This window comes from Sus scrofa, unplaced genomic scaffold (assembly GCF_000003025.6).
Source record: "Sus scrofa isolate TJ Tabasco breed Duroc unplaced genomic scaffold, Sscrofa11.1 Contig74, whole genome shotgun sequence".
Lineage (NCBI taxonomy): Eukaryota > Metazoa > Chordata > Mammalia > Artiodactyla > Suidae > Sus > Sus scrofa.
The window spans coordinates 301,875-319,455 of record NW_018085302.1 but is presented as its reverse complement, the minus strand read 5'-3'; the positions used below and the strand labels follow the sequence as shown (position 1 = coordinate 319,455).

The 17,581-nt window shown below is 41.1% G+C and overlaps 2 protein-coding genes across 2 annotated transcripts; one reads left to right on the top strand and one right to left on the bottom strand.

The window, feature by feature from the left end:
- The first annotated feature begins 1,636 nt into the window (after positions 1-1,636).
- On the top strand, positions 1,637-2,617 carry LOC110259073 (olfactory receptor 4P4-like). Its single transcript, XM_021082366.1, has one exon. It carries the CDS (start codon positions 1,637-1,639, stop codon positions 2,615-2,617), a length of 981 nt encoding a protein of 326 aa, XP_020938025.1.
- Positions 2,618-9,482: 6,865 nt separating this feature from the next.
- LOC110259072 (olfactory receptor 4S2) lies at positions 9,483-10,460 on the bottom strand. Its single transcript, XM_021082365.1, has one exon. It carries the CDS (start codon positions 10,443-10,445, stop codon positions 9,483-9,485), a length of 963 nt encoding a protein of 320 aa, XP_020938024.1. The 5' UTR covers positions 10,446-10,460.
- Positions 10,461-17,581: the final 7,121 nt, after the last annotated feature.

Genomic DNA, 17,581 nt, shown 5'->3' with positions numbered 1-17,581 from the left:
GATTTCCCCTTTTTCATTTCTTATTTTGTTTACTTGCATTTTTTTCTCTCCTCTTCTTGGTGAGTGTGCCCTGCAGTTTGTCAATTTTTTTTATCTTTTCAAAGAACCAGCTCTTGGTTTTATTTGGGTTTTTTCTATTTTTTAAATCTCTATATTATTGATTTACTCTTCGATCTTCATGATTTCCTTCCTTTGCTGACTTTAGGTTTTATTTGTTCTTTTTCTAATTCATTTAGGTGGTGGGTTAAGTTGTCAATTTGAGATTTTTCTTTTTTTTTGAGGAAGGCCTGTATCACTGTGAACTTCCCTCTAAGCACTGCTTTTGCAGCATCCTATAGATTTTGAATGGTTTTGTCTTTATTATCATTTGTCTGGAGGTATTTTTAAATTTCCTTTTTGATTTCTTGAAAAGTTAAGCTAACCACTTTGGATATGAACAGTTTCTACTTGAGGAATCAGATTCTCTAATTTCATGAAATATTTTGTCAGAACTTTTGTTTTAATTATTAAATGTGTTAATTTAGGAAAATATACATCTTTAAAAAAAAAGTCATATGGAAAAAAATGCAATGTTCAGTTGCTGTAATAACCTGCACAAAGAGGCTGACAAATGTTATCAATATCTAGGGTTTATCATTTTATAAAACTGAGCCTTGAGGTTTTGTAATACATTTTAGGTCATCTTGCAGAAAGGTACTAAGAGATGTAGTGCTATATTTTGCACCAATGACATATTTCCTTTGTAATTAAAATATTCCAGGACTTGGTCCCATGGACATATGATGAGCCTGGTAAGGAAAGAGATTCAGTTCAAAGAGAATCAAGTTGTTGGAAAGGACCGAGTGAAAAAGAATCTCTGAATGCAGTCTGCTCCTCCAAGGGTGCTGTCATAAAAGGAAGTGCCTGAAAGTGTCTAAAGGACCAAAATGATGAGCTCTCCAGGGTTAGACTGGAAAGTAAACTGGGAAATAATGTTGATTTCAGGAAGCCATCAATGTCCTAGAAGCCCATACAATGGAGACTTTCCCCCCAAAGATGTGATAGTTGCTCTTTTCCTCCCTCCATTTCAAAAATGTTCATGAAAAATTTCTTAAGGCACTTTCTAATATAGTCACCCAGATATTCAAAATTATACCTCATGGAAGTCTAGTGACATTACTGAACTTTCAGTACCTAGCACTGATATAGCCATTGGGAAGGACTAAGAATTATAAGGACCATCTGGTCCTTAAAGAACAGACATCACCAGTGCTCTTTCATACATAACAGAGACTCAAAAATCACTCTCAGGGTTTAATACTGAAAGTGCATCTCAAAATTGACCCCAAAAAGTGTCCCATCTTTAAATATTTATCTTGCTGTTCATAGGAAGTGTGAGGCTTTGAAATTTATCATCATGTCAATGAGTTGCTTATCTGCACTATTCTTGTCACCGTATGTTGGCGCTAATGAAGTTTACTTGTGGGTAGAGATTGTGTGTATTTTGTACCTTGGTGCACCCTTAGCACCAGGATAATGATTGTCTTATAATAGACAATGTATATTTATTGAAGAAGCGAGTTTTAAATAATTTCAAAAAGTTGCATGTTTCAGGCATATTAACTTCCTCTTCTAAACGATTAAATGCTCAGAAGCCATGGGACATGAAAACATCACAGAATTCATCCTCCTGGGTCTTTTTAGTGATGAGAAGGTGAAGGTTGCCTGCTTGGTGCTGTTCTCACTTTGCTACATTGCAATCCTCTCAGGAAATCTGCTCATTCTCCTCACCATCCGGGGAAGCCGCCTCAGTGAACAGCCCATGTACTTTTTCCTCAGCTACTTGTCCTTCATGGACGTCTGCTTTACCTCCACCATGGTCCCCAAACTCATCACTGACTTATCAGCCCAGCAGAAGATCATCTCCTACAACAGCTGCATGGCCCAGATGTTTTTTGCCCACTTCTTTGGGGCCACTGAGATCTTCATCTTGGTGGCCATGGCCTATGACCGCTATGCAGCCATCTGCCGACCTCTTCACTACATGGTCATCATGAACAGCCAGGTGTGCGATGTCCTCGTAGTGGCTTCTGCTCTCGGAGCATTTATCCATTCAATCCTGCAGGTGCTGATTGTTCTCGGACTTCCCTTCTGTGGCCCCAATCAGATAGACCACTATTTCTGTGATGTGTTCCCCTTGCTGAAGCTGGCCTGCGCCGACACTAGCCTGTGGGTGATCGCAATCATTACCACCACAGGGGGGCTGTCCATTTTGACCTTTGTGGCCTTGGTCATTTCTTACGTCATCATCCTGTCCACGCTGCGGACCCGCTCCTCTGAGGGCTGCCGCAAAGCCCTCTCCACCTGTGGCTCCCACGTCACCGTCGTGTTCTTGTTCTTCTTGCCCCTCATCTTCACCTATGTCCCCACGGCTGATTCTGTCGGTAACGACAAGATTTTTGCCCTGTTTTACACCGTGATCGCCCCCATGTTCAACCCTCTCATCTACACACTGAGAAACACAGACATGCAGAATGCCATGAGGAAAGTGTGGTGCCGAGACAACCTCCCCAAAGGGAAGCGTGGCCTCTGGGGGGTGTGCCCTTTGCCGGATCTGTTCTGTCCGCAGAACCATTAACGTGAACACACGCAGCGGGTACAGGGAGGTTCTGTGCTGCCAGGAAAAGTTGCAAGCCTTGAAGAGAGAGGGCCCCTCTGCCACTTCACTTTCCTTGTTTTATGCTTTCTTTCTTTCTTTCTTTCTTTTTTTTTAAATCTTTTTAGGGCCGCACATGTGGCATATGGAAGGTTCCCAGGCTAGGGATTGAATTGGAGATGTAGCTTTGACCTACTCCGCAGCTTGCAGCAATGCCAGATCCTTAACCCAGTGAGCAAGTCCAGGGATCAAACCCGAATCCTCATGGATACTAGTCAGGTTCTTAACCTGCTGAGACACAATGGGAACTCTTGTCACTTTACTTTTTTGAGACTGTACCAGAAGAGTAGATCTGACACTCTGGAACTTACGACTAACATTCTGGAGCATTCTGTCCTTAGCAATCACTGAGATAGTGGGCATCATAGCACTTTTATCAGGGCAAATTACGAAGACTGCAAGATTTAGCAGGTGTGGCCGTCTTAACTGAGACCCCTCTCACAGAGTTGTCCTAAACACCTCCATATTTTTAAGGCTTCCACTGCAATAATTTAAAAAAGCAATGTGAAACATTTTACAAGTGTTTTATACTTTAATTATTTCAGTAACACACTGTGCTTCTTAAAAATGCAATATAAATATATTATTCATACCATATTTATGGACGTTGCGGTAATTAATTCTTAGTGCCTTATCAGAGGTAATTAGAAGTTTTAAATTGGATAATGAACTATTTTTTCAATCTTAGACATGTAATTTTGTTATGTTATTTATCAACTCTTTTTTTTTTTTTTGGATCAATGTCTTTAGTTTGTGAGGAAAAAATAATATTATGGAGACTTGCCAGAGCCCTCAAGTTATGGCAGAGCTGAGTCTCCTAATTCCCACTCCAGGATTCTTCCCACCATAGTCCCTTCCTGACATAGCTGCACCTTGAATGCCTCCATTGACAGGGAGCTCACCACATCCTGAGGTCACCCAGGACATGGTTTTGAAGTTTTAGTGTTAGAAATGTCTTCTGAAAATTGAACCAGAACCTGCTTGTCCATAATTTCTGTCTTTCCTTCTTGTTCTTCCCCCATAAGTCATGCAGGGGACAACTGGTTCTAGACTAGAGTTTCTCAGCCTCTGGAGCCAGAGGAATTTTGGTCATGCGTGTTTGGGGGAAAGCTGGTGTGGGGGTGGTGTAGGAGTATAGGAGGAGTTTGTGCATTGTAGGATTGGAACAGAATTCCTGGACTTGACCTCCCAGATCCTGTACCCTCTCAGTCATGACATCGAGTTTCTCTAGACATTTTCCACATGCCCCCTGGGGGTAAATTACCCCAGTGAAGAGCTGCCATTCTATAGGAATGACAGTCCAAGGTTTCAGGGTCTCTCAGGAGCCCAGAAGGAGCTAGCTCCCTTGTCTCCACCCAAAGAAGCCAGCACCATAGCCCAGGGGGAGGTGATGGACAGGCCATAAGCTTCTCCTTTAGAAAATAACCACACAGATTCAATTAGCTGCCTCAGTGTCAGGAGTGCTGGAGGTCATTTCTGAGCTCCATGATGGTCCTCTGGGTATCTCTGATGCAGAAGCAAGACTTGGCATCATGGGAATATCTTGACTTGGCACTCAAGCCGAGGAAGGAGAGGCAGCTCCCTCCTCGTACATTTTTACTTCTGGAAAGAAAAGGGTCTGTCTTTGAGAAGGGGATGTGATTATAACTCCAAACAGAATAGCCCTGCTGATGGAGAGGATTGGTTCCACAGATGGGGGACAGAGCTGGGTCGAGGGAGGTAGACCATAGGCCACTTCTGGAAGATAGCCTGAAGTGGTCAGTGCTCTGCTTACTTCAACAATCCCTGACAAAAGAGTTCAGCCACAACTTGAAAAGTCACTCCCCCTGCCCCGGTCATCATGCAGAAGGCCGGAGCCCCCCCCCTCCACACACACTAGTGGCAGAGAGGTCTGCTTCATGTGGAAGTTCTGCTGGATTCATATTAGAAATAAAGGCCAAAGACATTGAGAAACAGACACTGGCATAGTGTGGCTGGGCAGCCTGATGGCCAGGCCACCAAGTGGGGCCTTATCCCCTCGTGTTAACAGTCTTCATGGTGTGCCAAGTGATACTCTTTGTAAATATGCAAAGTGAACAGCTCCCACTCTGTGAAAGACCATGAGCTTCAGGAAGCACATGGCTGATGGGATGAATGCTCCTGGGATGCATTTGGTTAACCCTCTCTGTTCCTCATGCTAATAGTATATTTTTATGTTTTCTTCAATTATTCAAGCTCTGAAAATTTGTCTCATTTCCACTCACACAGGTCCTCAGAGAAGGGAGAAAGATTAGACTAAGAAGCAGGTATAAACTAAACTGGGGCATAAGCTAAGATCAGTTTTGATACATTAAGGTCTTGGTACACTGAGACAAGAATCTTCCAGTTTATGAATTGAAAGAGACTTCTGATGTCACCCAGGGTCCTCTGAGTCCTGGAGGGTGGGTTCACCAAGTTTTCAAATATGAGAGACCCAGACCTCTCATCATCTGGTGCCCCACCAGTCCCCACTAAGAAATTGTGTATCTTTAAAGAATTATTGTGCCTTGTTCAACAGGAATCCACATTGTAAGGTGAGGTGTACACACGCAGAAATTAGCTAGGGGTTGATGAAGATTTCAGCAATATAGTTTCTCTTCCAACAAGACCCTGACATGTGTACTGCCTGAAAATTTAGGAGACTTAAAACATGAGAGGAGGCAGACAAATAACGAAGTACATTGAAAAGGAGCTGAGCAAGACAATAGCAAAGCAAGTCAGGGTTTTGTTTCGACATAGGTCTGGTGGTGACTACCTCCTGGGAGGCTGATCTGAATCAGGAAGGCAAAGGGGGACAGAACCGTCAGAGCTGCATGGGCAGCTGTCGAATTCCAGTGTTTATTTTTCATAAGCCTGTTCCTGATGCTTATGTAGGCCACTTTTTCCAGTGATGGATTATATTTTCTCACTGTGACAAATTCACTATTTTGGTTGCTTCTAAGAACCAAAGAAGTCTTAAAGAAATCTATTTGAATATGGCTCATACTTATCTTGTGTTGACTCTGTTCTTGTAATTTATCAACAAAGGAGGGGTGAAAAGGAATCTACCCAAGTGTGGTTAGTCCTATGCCCTTCTCTTCCTATGTGTTATCCATGGATGAAACAGGGAGGGAGGGAGGCTGGCTGCCTACATAGGTTTTTAGAATTTGCTTTTTATTATTGTTTATTTTTATTATTTATTATTTTATTATGTATCTTACCATTGAATTTATTTTTTATTATTTTTATTATCACTGTCTCTCATGCCCATTCTGTCCTACTTGGCCCTTTTACACTGCTCCTTTCAAAGTACTTTCACTAAAAACACTGGAGGTTTTACCAATTCAAAAACATGCCTCCCAGGAGCTCCTGTTGTGGCTCGGTGGTAATGAACCCAACCAGTATCCCTGAGGATATGGGTTCGACCCTGACCTTGCTCAGTGGGTTAAGGATCTGGCGTTGCCATGAGCTGTGGTGTAGGTCAGAGAGGTGGCTCAGATCCTGTGTTGCTATGGCTGTGGTGTAGACCAGCTCCAATCAATTTCTCCTACCCTGATAACCTCTGTATGCCTCAGGTGAGGCCCTAAAAGGTAAAAAAAAAAAAAAAAGAAAAAAAAGAATGTGCCTCCCACTCCTACAGTTTGATCATGCTATTCTTAGATAAATCAGCTCAATGATGTCATGTATCAGCCAGTCCTAAACTCACCACTTACACATTAGACATTGAAAATTCTTGCTCATGTGTCTTTGGATCAACTGGGGTTCAGCTGACCAAGGTCAGGCTTGACTAGGCTAAATTCCAAACTGCAGAGTAGGCTCAGATACACTTCATGTTGTTTTCCATTTTTTTAAAAATAAAATGAAGGTAAGCCTGAGGAAAATGAAATTTTATATCTGTACATGTGATGTTGGACTGTATCATTGACTTTTACAGAGTGCAAAGAATATGTACAGTGTTGCATCTCTCTACATTGCGGTGCACTTACCTTGTGGATCTTTTTACACTGAAAGTGCAGAAGAAGAACTATTTCAAAGCTCTGAAGTAAGCGATGAAGTTATATTACACCTCAAAACACAAAACAAAGCAGGTCACCAGGTAAGAACTGGACACATCAGAATACTGTCAAGATGAGGACTTCCCACTCAGTTACTATTTTAAAAAAAGTAGTGAAAATTCTGGAGGCTCTGACATGAGATATATGTTTCAATCTCTTGGATGTGTTCAAAAGAGAAAAGGGAGAGTAACATGAAGAGGAACATGAAAGTTGTCTTTACCTATTCAATTAGTAGTACACATTTTAATTTTTTTTGCTATTCCAGGGGCAGGAGTATAACCACAGGTTAGAAGATGCACAGAAATATATTTTTTATTGCTTCTACTGTGACATAAACTAGGTTATCCACTTAGAAAATGAAAAGGGTTACCATTTATTTTCATCGGTGAAAGCTATAATCAAACTCATATCTGCCTTCTTTTAACAGTGAGATTATAAAACTATACAACTAGCAGCCAATGTATTGATCCTACGTCTATAAAATAAAATGATGTTGTTGACGAGACTAACCCCCACAGAAACTGGAGACTGTTGAATTACCATGATTCTTGGCCATCTCTTTCCAAGGTACCAATAAGACTCTCTGAGCTCTTCTGATTGGGATTGACCCTGAGGAACTTGTTTGAACTGGAGTACATTTATAAACTCAGTGGTAGAAACTTGAAAACCATTTCATATGTTCTGTTTGTTGATCTTATTTGTATTTAATGATTTTTATTTTATTTTTTTACTATAGCTGGTTTACAGTGTTCTGTCAATTTTCTACTGTACACCATGGTGACCCAGTTACACATACATGTATAGATTCTTTGTGTGTTGATCTTTGAGAGTACTGAATCTGTCAGCTCTTACCTTCCTAGGGACTTCAGACCGTCAATATCCCTAAAGTCCCTTGATAGTCAAGTCTTAAGTGCAGAAACATAAAGGGAAGAGCATTGCGGAGGACACATCAAATGGATAGCATTTATTCATTCCAGAATTTTATAAATTCACTTCAAGTTAAGGTCTCTTTGTGTTTTAGCAGAAACATAGAAATATATATCTGAAAGTAAGGTTCTTGGAGTTTTATTGATCCATAAACCCCTTGTGCTCTAAGAACATCAGCAGGCTCCAGTATTTCCAAGTCTAAGGTCTTGAATGCACCATTGCCTGGATAAAAATTATCAGAGAAGCTTGTTAGTGTGGAGCCCCTCTAACACTAGCCTACTGGATCAGAAATTCTTGGAATAGATGCTTTCATCTATTCAGAAACCTCTCAAGATGATTTCAATGATCAGAGAAGTTTCATAAGTACCAACCTATGGACCACTTTAAAATTGAGCAAATGGAGGTTCATGTAGAACCAGTGTATGTCCAAGCAGGGACAATAAGCATGGGTTTGTGTGGGCCAGGGTAAGGGACTCCTAATTGTGACTTTGAATCCAGGTATCTTGCTTCATTTTGATTTTTCTTTTCTTATTTCTGTGAATGCCTCATCATTAGTGATCATTTTTTAAAGCACTACATAACAGTCCTCAACCTAATGTGTGAGTGCAAAACACACACACACACACATGTGTGCATGCATGCACATGCACACACACACTTGCATACAAACACACACACACACTCCACAACAATAAACACAGACCCAGGTATGGGCAGCAACTTGAATAATAAGATTTGTGGAAAAGACAGTGAAGCAATGGCAGAGAGATAATCTGTGATGTGATCTCAGGTTGGGTGAAGTGAAGGAGGAATATAGCACCAGGAAGTGTCAGTTCACATAAGAAAGATATGTTTATTTGTCCAGAACAAATGTCTCTGGAATCCACAGCTGGAAGTCAGGTCATGCTGGGCAAAGAAGCAGTGATAAACTCACGGTTTTCAGTAAAGCTGCTTGGTTCAAACAGTGGAGGGAATATGGTTTCCCAACAATGCATTTCAGAAAGTCGTGTTGACCCTCTTGATTGAGGCACAATCATGTATTCATTACAAATATTTTGTTTTCATTCAGTTTCTTGAGGGTTTCCTGTGAGTCACCTTACATTAATAGGGACAGGATCTCTGGCTACAGAGTACAAGTAAAGAGTCAATTAGCAGAAGCACATACATGGGATGTTACAGTTAAACTGGGGATCTTAGAGGTAATTTTTTCCAATTTACTTATAGTTTGCATGAAGAAAGTGAGCTAGAGAAAGAAAAAAGCTTTTTCTCCAAACCAGAGGACAAGGACAGGCCTTTTGTTTCCAAGTCTGTTCTTTATCTCCTTTTGGCATTCTGCACACACTGACCCCCCCCCCCCAATTCCAACCTCAGGAAACTTAGTTTTCACTGTTTTAGAGGATTTGTATCACATTACCTCAGATTAATGTCATTTTCCATGTAGCCTTTCCTTCATTCAGCATTTATCTTTGACTGTACAATATCTAACAATTTTAGTTTTAAATAAAACAGCCTTACTTCACAGAGGACTCTCAATTCTTTAAAGACATTGGCAAATGGGGGAAATGGGAAGGAGAAAATCTTGGTGCTGAGTATGATCATGCTGAGCTTCTGAGTTTAATAAGATTTCTTTTTCCTAGATATTTTAGAACATCATGCTTATGGACTTTTCAAACAAATGAAATAATAGTGATTTAAAAATACCTTACTTGTATAGAACATTTTATTCTCTTAGTTGCTCCTCCCCCCCCCAAAAAAAAATCCCCGTGAGGTTATTATTGTCTTCCCTGTGCAGATGAGACCATTGAAGATCATCCACCTTGTATTGTTACTTCCAACTCTTTACCTTTTGCTCCCCAGAAAACCCACCTGCCCCACAGTTTCTTCATTGCATTTTTTACTTCTGCATTTCTCAGTGTATAAATCAGGGGGTTTAACATAGGGGAGATAATGGTATAAAACAAAGCCACCATCTTATCCTCTGAAAAGGTAGTTTTGGGACGCATATACATGAATGTACAGGGACCAAAAAAGATGATGACCACAGCAATGTGGGAGCCACAGGTGGAGAGAGCTTTGCGCCTGCCTTCTGCTGACTGCTTTCTCAGGAACACCAGGATGAGGATGTAGGAGAAGAGCAAGATAACAAAGCTCACCTGAGCGATGATACCACTGTTGGCTATCACAACAACACCAACGACGTATGTGTCTGTGCAGGCAAGTTTCAGCAGAGGGTGAATATCACAGAAGTAGTGATCGATCTCATTGGGCCCACAGAAGGGCAGCTGGACTACTAGAGCCACTTGGACGATGGAGTGCAAGAACCCACCTAGCCAGGTCCCCAGCAACATTTTATTGCATCTCTCCCGGTCCATGATGGTCATATAGTGTAGGGGTTTACAGATAGCCACGTAACGATCATAGGCCATTACCATGAGGATGAAGATCTCAGTGCAACCCAAGAAGTGTACTGCAAAGAGCTGCAACATGCACCCCACATAGGAGATTGTCTTGGTCTTGGCCAGTAAGTCAACAATCATCTTAGGAGCTGTGACTGAAGAGTAACAGACGTCCACAAAAGACAGGTAGCTGAGAAAGAAATACATTGGGGACTTGGAAAGGTTGCCCACATAAACTGTGAGCATGATGAGCAGGTTTCCCAGAAGAATGACAGAGTAGAAGAAAGAAAACAGCACGAAACACACTTTCTCAACCTTGAGGTTCTGAGAAAGACCCCAGAAAACAAATTCAGTTACATTGTTTATCTTCTCCATGGAGTTACTCTAGAAGGCCAAATTCCCAAGAGACCATTAAATTACCTGAAAGAAACATATAACAAAGACCACCAACATTTATGTATAACTCAAAACAAATGAAATGAATCAGCAGAATAGTTAAAAATGGAAAAAAAAAAAAAAAAGGGTGCTTCCAGCCGGTTGGTTTGTATACCTAAAAAATCAAAGTCCATATTCTGATCATCTTACTTCAGAATGATAGTCTAGTCATTTACATGTGATGAGGAAACAGAGTCTAGAGAAATAAAGTAAACCCCTCTAAGGCACACACCTAACCCTGAGTTCACCTCCCTCCTCTTTCTTTAAGGTTCCTTCCTTTGTTTCTAACAATTTACTTCTTTCTAATCTTTCAAAGGCACTCAACCTAAATTTGAGATACCTTTTGAGTTGGAGGATATGGTAATGTTTATATTTTGAAAAAAATGATCTTATTCTCATAAAATTTTTAAATGATACTCTGTTTAGTTATTACAAAATACTGTCTATATTCCCTGTGTTATACAATATCAATTTGAGCCTATCTTACTCCGAACCTACTATTTTGTACCTCCCACTCCCTGAGCCCTGAGGTGCCCCTCCCCAGTGCTCCCCACTGGCAACCACTAATTTGTTCTCTAGATCTGTGTGTCTGCATTTTTGTTATATTTTCTGGTTTGTTTATTTTTCCTATTTCACATATAAGTGATACCATACTTGTTCTTCTCTAACTTATATAATTTAGCATCTCATTTTGTATACAGAAGTCAAAACATACGCCGACATTTTCCCTTCTGAATTCTGCCATGAGGGTTCGATTAGTTGGGACTTGATAACCCTGCAGATGCTTCTCCTTTGAAAACTCTGATCTTTGTGTGCATGAATTTTTGATCCCCTATTTAATATAAAGCTTTTACGGTCAAGAAGTGGTGTGGAGTAGCAGAAGGTAAACAAAATTATACAAATCTGATTCTGAGATATGGTTGCTGTATGCCTAAATAAATCCTTTAGCTTCCTGGGGCTTCTGTTATTCCATTTGCAAATAAGAAAGTTTATATAATATTAACTGCTATTTCTACTATGGAATCAAATCATTTCTTTCAGTTTGGAAAAACCATCAGATGCTTAAAAGGAGGCAGAAAGAAAGGCAGCAAAAGAAATAAAAAAAAAAAAACTGCTGGAGATATATCAGGAGCTGTTGGATCTGCAATGAAAGAAAAGAAAATTTCATCTTCCAACTGTGTTTGTGGATTCCCCAGGAATTGCTTTGCCTTGGTATTTTAAACATTCCACATTAGACTCTTTTTTTTTTTTTTTGTACGGCACCCATGGCATACAGAGGTTCCCAGGCTAGGGGTTGAATCAGAGCTGTAGCTGCCAGCCTACACCAGAACCACACTAGATCTGAGCTTCATCTCTGACCTACACCACAGCTCATGGCAACGCCAGATCCTTAACCCACTGAGCGAGACTAGGGATCAAAACCGCAACCTCATGGTTCCTAGTTGGATTCGTTACCACTGTGCCATGATGGGAACTCCCACATTTGTCTCTTAATGTGAAGAAATAAATTAGTTGGGGGGGGGGACGACTCTGCTCTTAATCTCACCACTCTTTCGTATTTATTAAGGGATGCCTCTCCACTTGGTGGAACTTGAACACTCTAGTGAGGTCACTGCAAAGTATGTGTGGAAAGGGCTTTGGGACATAGTTTTGATTAAATGGGCTCAGAAGTCACTCTTTAAACCAAGCTACAGATGTTAACAATTCCTTTAGTTCTGGGCTGGGGTAGAATTGCACGCTGTCTTAGGTAAGCATCTGGAATTGTGTCCACCTGAGGACACATTCCAAAGTTCTGTCAAGTTCAAGTTCAGGGCTTACAGTCTCTCTTGAACCCTGGGCTCTCCTCTATTCTTTGCAGCAACGTTGGGCCTGGCTTTTGCAGCTTATGGGAAACTACAGGGCTGTGTTTCCGCAGATCTGTATGTTAGACTTATATTAGTCTACTTAATTATATTACTCTATTTAATTATATTAGTGTCTTATATAGGACAGAATAATGATAACAAGAATAAGGTAATAATAATAATTCCAAATCACACTCAAACACATTCCCTTGTTTTACATGCTTATATAACCCTTTTGTTTTTCCTCCTGAATTGAAGGAAATATACTATTTCCCACGGAGAGAGCTTTTCCTTTTAAGAGAGCTCAAATCATAGCAGTTTTTGACAACTGTGAATAATGTTCCTTGGTTCTCATCTAGAAGAAACTGTGCATTTAAACACAATCCTAGCAACTGTGCTTCCATTGTCCATTCTCTAATGTCCATGAGAAAGTCTTCTTTCTCCGTGAATCAATACCTTCCTCCCCTTCCTGAGCATTTCAACATGATAATGCCTCACTTTCCTTTGAAATTCTGGCATTTTCTTACTCATAATCGGGAATACACCCTCTCATAGTCATGTGTGGATGCGCTTCATTATCTTATCATCATCCATAAAATTATAATTATACAGTATCTTGAAATTATATCACAAGCATTCAAAATATAGATATTTGATTCAATCCTCTTTTTCCACAAAATTTAGTATTAGTTTTAGAAGAAAACATATCTCACCAGTATTGCCCAGGGCTTGAGTTTTGCTTTATTTCTCTTTCTCTCTTCTGATAATTTGAGTGTGCTTTTCCAAAATAAAGTTAAGTGATGCCTTAAGAATTGCTTTGTGAATAATTAATTTCAAAGAATCTCTGACCAAAAAAACTCAAAGTTTGGTTGAAATCATGTCTTTGTTGCTCCCAGCCTGTTTCTCACCAGCTGAAACCTGTCATTTCACAGTACTTTTGGCAACAAGTGCTGTTTACTTCTTGTTGGGTCACTTTAAAGAGAATGATATAAAAGGTTAATGACCCTGGGGAAAGCCTTCCCCCCAAAGTCTCCCTCCAGAATTAGAACCACTTTAGAGAATTGACAATGAGATTTAATTTCCAGGTGCCTTTTCAATTAAAAAAAAAAATACATGTATGGAGTTCCCGTTGTAGTGCAGCGGAAACAATCTGATTAGGAACCATGTAGTCGTGGGTTCCCTCCCTGGACTCACTCAGTGGGTTAAGGATCTGGCATTGCCATGAGCTGAGATATAGGTCGCAGACGTGGCTCGGATCTGGCATTGCTGTGGCTGTGGCGTAGGCTGGCAGCTACGGCTCCAATTAGACCCCTAGCCTGGGAACCTCCATGTGCCATGGGTGCAGCCTTAAAAACACAAAAGACAAAAAAAATTAAAAAATTTAAAAATTTAAAATATACATGTAAATTTTTTTTTAATTAGCTAAATGTAAAAACCAGCTAATAGTTGCATTTGGAACCATAACACTAATCCTGAGGTCTTTAGTAAACAGAGGTATGTAATTGCCTTATGATTATTTATCTTGTTCACTGAAATTATATGTATATATATTTACATATATTTCTTATAATTTGCTTATTTATATAACATATAACAAAAATCTCTTTTTGGAGGTATTTCTCTATTGAATTTTAATCATCCTGCTTTTTCAGAAGTTCCATTTGATTGGAACAGAGTGGACTCCATTGTACTATTGGGGTTCACTGCGTTTCTTTTTAGCTGAGTCTCTGCTGATTTCTGGAGAAACTAGTGGGAAAAAGGTCCCTTCCAGCCCATATCTGGAATGAATCATGGTGCGGGCTTTCATTTTTTTTTTTTTTTTTCACTTTTTGATTGTACGCCTTTAAGGCTGACTCTTGACCACTAATATTTTTTCTTATTCCTTTCACATTCCTACCCTTTCCTTTCCCCTCATTAATGTTTTATTTTCTTTCTCCTCTCGGCCTTCACCTCCCCCCTTCCTTCTTTTTAATACTATGTCCAAAAAGAAACTGTTTCATACTTTGAGAGGGAATTTACAATCTGCCCACAGCAAATGCTTTCCTGATTTTATTGGACCTTCTATAGAGACTATGCTTTCCTTTTCCAAACAATCTAAATAACTAGGAAAGGGAAAGATAGATTCATCGCCTTCCCTTCCCTACTGGTTAGAAATTTGTATGTGATATTATTAGACTCTTTGAGTTGGGTTCAGTTCAAACGCAAAGGGAAGCTTTGTTTATTATTATTATTATTATTTCTTTTTAAGTCTGCACCTGTGGCATATGGATGTTCCCAGGCTAGAGGTAGAATTGGAACTGTAGCTGCCAGCCTATGTCACAGCTACAGCAACTCAGGATCCAGGCTTCCTTTGCGACCTACACCACAGCTCAAGGCAACACTAGATGCTTAACCCACTTAGGGAGGCCAGGGATCGAAACCATATCCTCAAGGATACTTGTCGGGTACTACCACTGAGTCACAACTGGAACTCTGGAAGCTTTATTCTTTGATCAAAGAACAGAGAGACATGCAGTTCCTGTACTTGCTCAGTGGTAGCAAACCTGAATAGTATCCATGAGGATGTGGGTTCGATCCATCACCTGGCTCAGTGGGTTAAGGATCCGGCATTGCCGAGAGTTGTGGTGTAGGTTGGAGATGCGGTTCAGATCTGGCGTTGCTGTGGCCATGGTGCAGGCCGGCAGCTACAGCTCCGATTGGACCCCTAGCCTGGGAACCTCCATTTGCCCTGGAAAACAAAACAAAACAGAGAGGCACGCGCTGGCTCCCTAGGGCACAGGTTCTTCCGGACAGGCGGTGGGCGGGGTTCTCAGGGAGGGTGAGGGCAGTGGGTGGGGTTCTCATCAGCAGGGAGGGGAGGGGGCGGAATTCTCATCAGCGTGGGGAGGGGAGGGGGCGGAGTTCTCGCGAGGCCCGGACGTCTGAGCAGCTCAGGCTCCAGGGCTCAGGGCTGGGCGCAGCACCTCTGACCCAGGCCGCTCGCTGTCCTGAATTGCAGTGTCAAACCCAGTACTTCAGCACAAGGTCACTGGGCTGAGGTGTGGCGAAGCCATTTCGCAGGAGGAGCTCCAGTCCAAAGCGCGAGGTCTCTACACGCCGCAGTCTGCAAATGGGCAAGGAAAACTGGACTGCACACGAAGGCAGCGGAAAAGGTGAGCCTGCATGTTATTAGCAGATTCTGTTTTTACTTATCAAGAGTTGTTAAAGGGCTTTGCTGGTGATAAATGCCTCTCTGCTTTCTGTCCTGCTGAGTTGGTTGGGGCAGGCAGCATGTAATTTAAATATTATGTGGGAGCTTTCATGATTTCTTCTACCTGGAAGGCCTACTCGAGTGGTTTCACTTCAAGGAGGTTAAGGTGTCCCTTCTCTTGGGCTTGGGCAATGGGTCTACCCTGAAAGAGTTGCGTTTAACTGTAATTTATCGCTTGGGGCTAACTGCCTGCAGAGCAGATTAATGGGAAGCAACTTGACCCAGTTTTCTAGAGTTTTTGAGGTAGCTTGGCTAAGGCCCCTTTCAAGGTCTGATTGGATCTACTTTCTCTGATGACTGAGGTGCATTTGATTTCCAGGAAACTCATTATCCCTCTGTCACCTGAGACACAAATGCTGGATTATTATCCCTTTGTAGGGACCTTGGAGCCCAAACCTGGGGGTTATTTATTTCAGTAAAGCCTGAGACACTTCAGCTGCCATTTCAGTTCTGGTGGGAATCCTTCTACACATCCAGACAATGTGTCCATAGCCCCAGAGATACCTGAAATTCCCCAGGACTCTCGGCGTGACAGTAAAATCAATCTGCCAGTTTTCTCCAGCATATTTCCCTCTGACCTGAAGGGGCCTTATCTGGGGGCCTTTTAGGGATCTGATGTGGGGGTTGTTTGTTGCGCAGATGAGCCACGTCTCCACTGTCTGACTGATTGTACTTTCCATGCCAGGATTTACCAAGGGTAAAGGAAGGACTCTGCTAGTCCAAAGCTTCAGAGAATTTGAAGGTTTAGGGTCTCACCTTTTCTCACCCTGAGGCACCTTGGACACATGGGACTCCAAGAGCACATAGAATCTTTGTCCCTGACGGTGCTCTGTGCTTGGTTCCTGGATCAGATTCCATGGAACTGTTTCGTAGATTAGAAGCAGGTGACCTTTCTTAAGCTGTTTGTTTCCCAATTTCTGAGTCTTTCGGTATGACTCATAAATTAAATTATAGAATACAGTGGTGACCAGTTGAAATTTTAATCATGACAAGTAGGGATTTAAAGTCACTGTAGTGTACTGATTATTAATAGAACATTGACGTGTCTTCCATTTAGGGACAGAAGATTATTTATTTATTTATTTATTTTTGGCTGCAGCTGTGGATTCATTAGTTCCTGGGCAATGGGTCCAGGGATCCAATGTGAGGCACTCCTGGGAAAGATTCCCCTGGTGGCTCAGTGGATTAAGGATCTGGCATTGTCACTGCTGTGGTGCAGGTTTGATCCCTGGCCCGGGAACTCCTGCATGTTGCATGCAGCCAAAAAAAAAAAAAAAAAGAAAAAGAAAAAGCTTCTAATGTAAGCTACTCTGTGGTCTTTTATTTCTGTAGAAATGATTACTAGATTTAGTATTTTTAACAGCTTTATTAGGCTATAGCTCATATAGAATATAATTCACTCATTTGAGGTGTATATGGTTCTTAGTATAGATGTCTATGCAACCATCAACACTATCTAATTTTGCAATATATTTGTCACCCCCAAGGAACCCCATACTCATTAGCAGTCACTCCTCATTCCTTTCTACCACTGTCACTGGCAGCCCTAGTCAAGTATTAGTTTATAAAGATTTTCTTTTCTGGACATTTCATATGATATGTTCTCTTCTGCAACACGCTTCTTTTGCTTGGCAAAATGTTTGTAAGGTTTCCTTCACTATGTGGTAAGAATCAGTAGTTCTTTCCCTTTTTTTTGTCTTTTGTCTTTTTAGGGCTGCACAAAATAACATAGATTTTAGTACAAAAGTTTTCCGTTTTGTGTAAGTCCAATGTAATTATTAAAAGTTACTATTGTGTACCTTTTTTTTTTTTTCTTTTTAGGGCCATACCTATGGCATGTGGAAGTTCCCAGACTAGGGTCAAATCAGAGCTGTTGCTGCCAGCCTACACTATAGCCACAGAAAGGCCAGATCCGTAACCCACCAAAGGAGGCCAGGGGTTGAACCCTCATCCTCATGGATACTAGTCAGGTTCATTTTTGC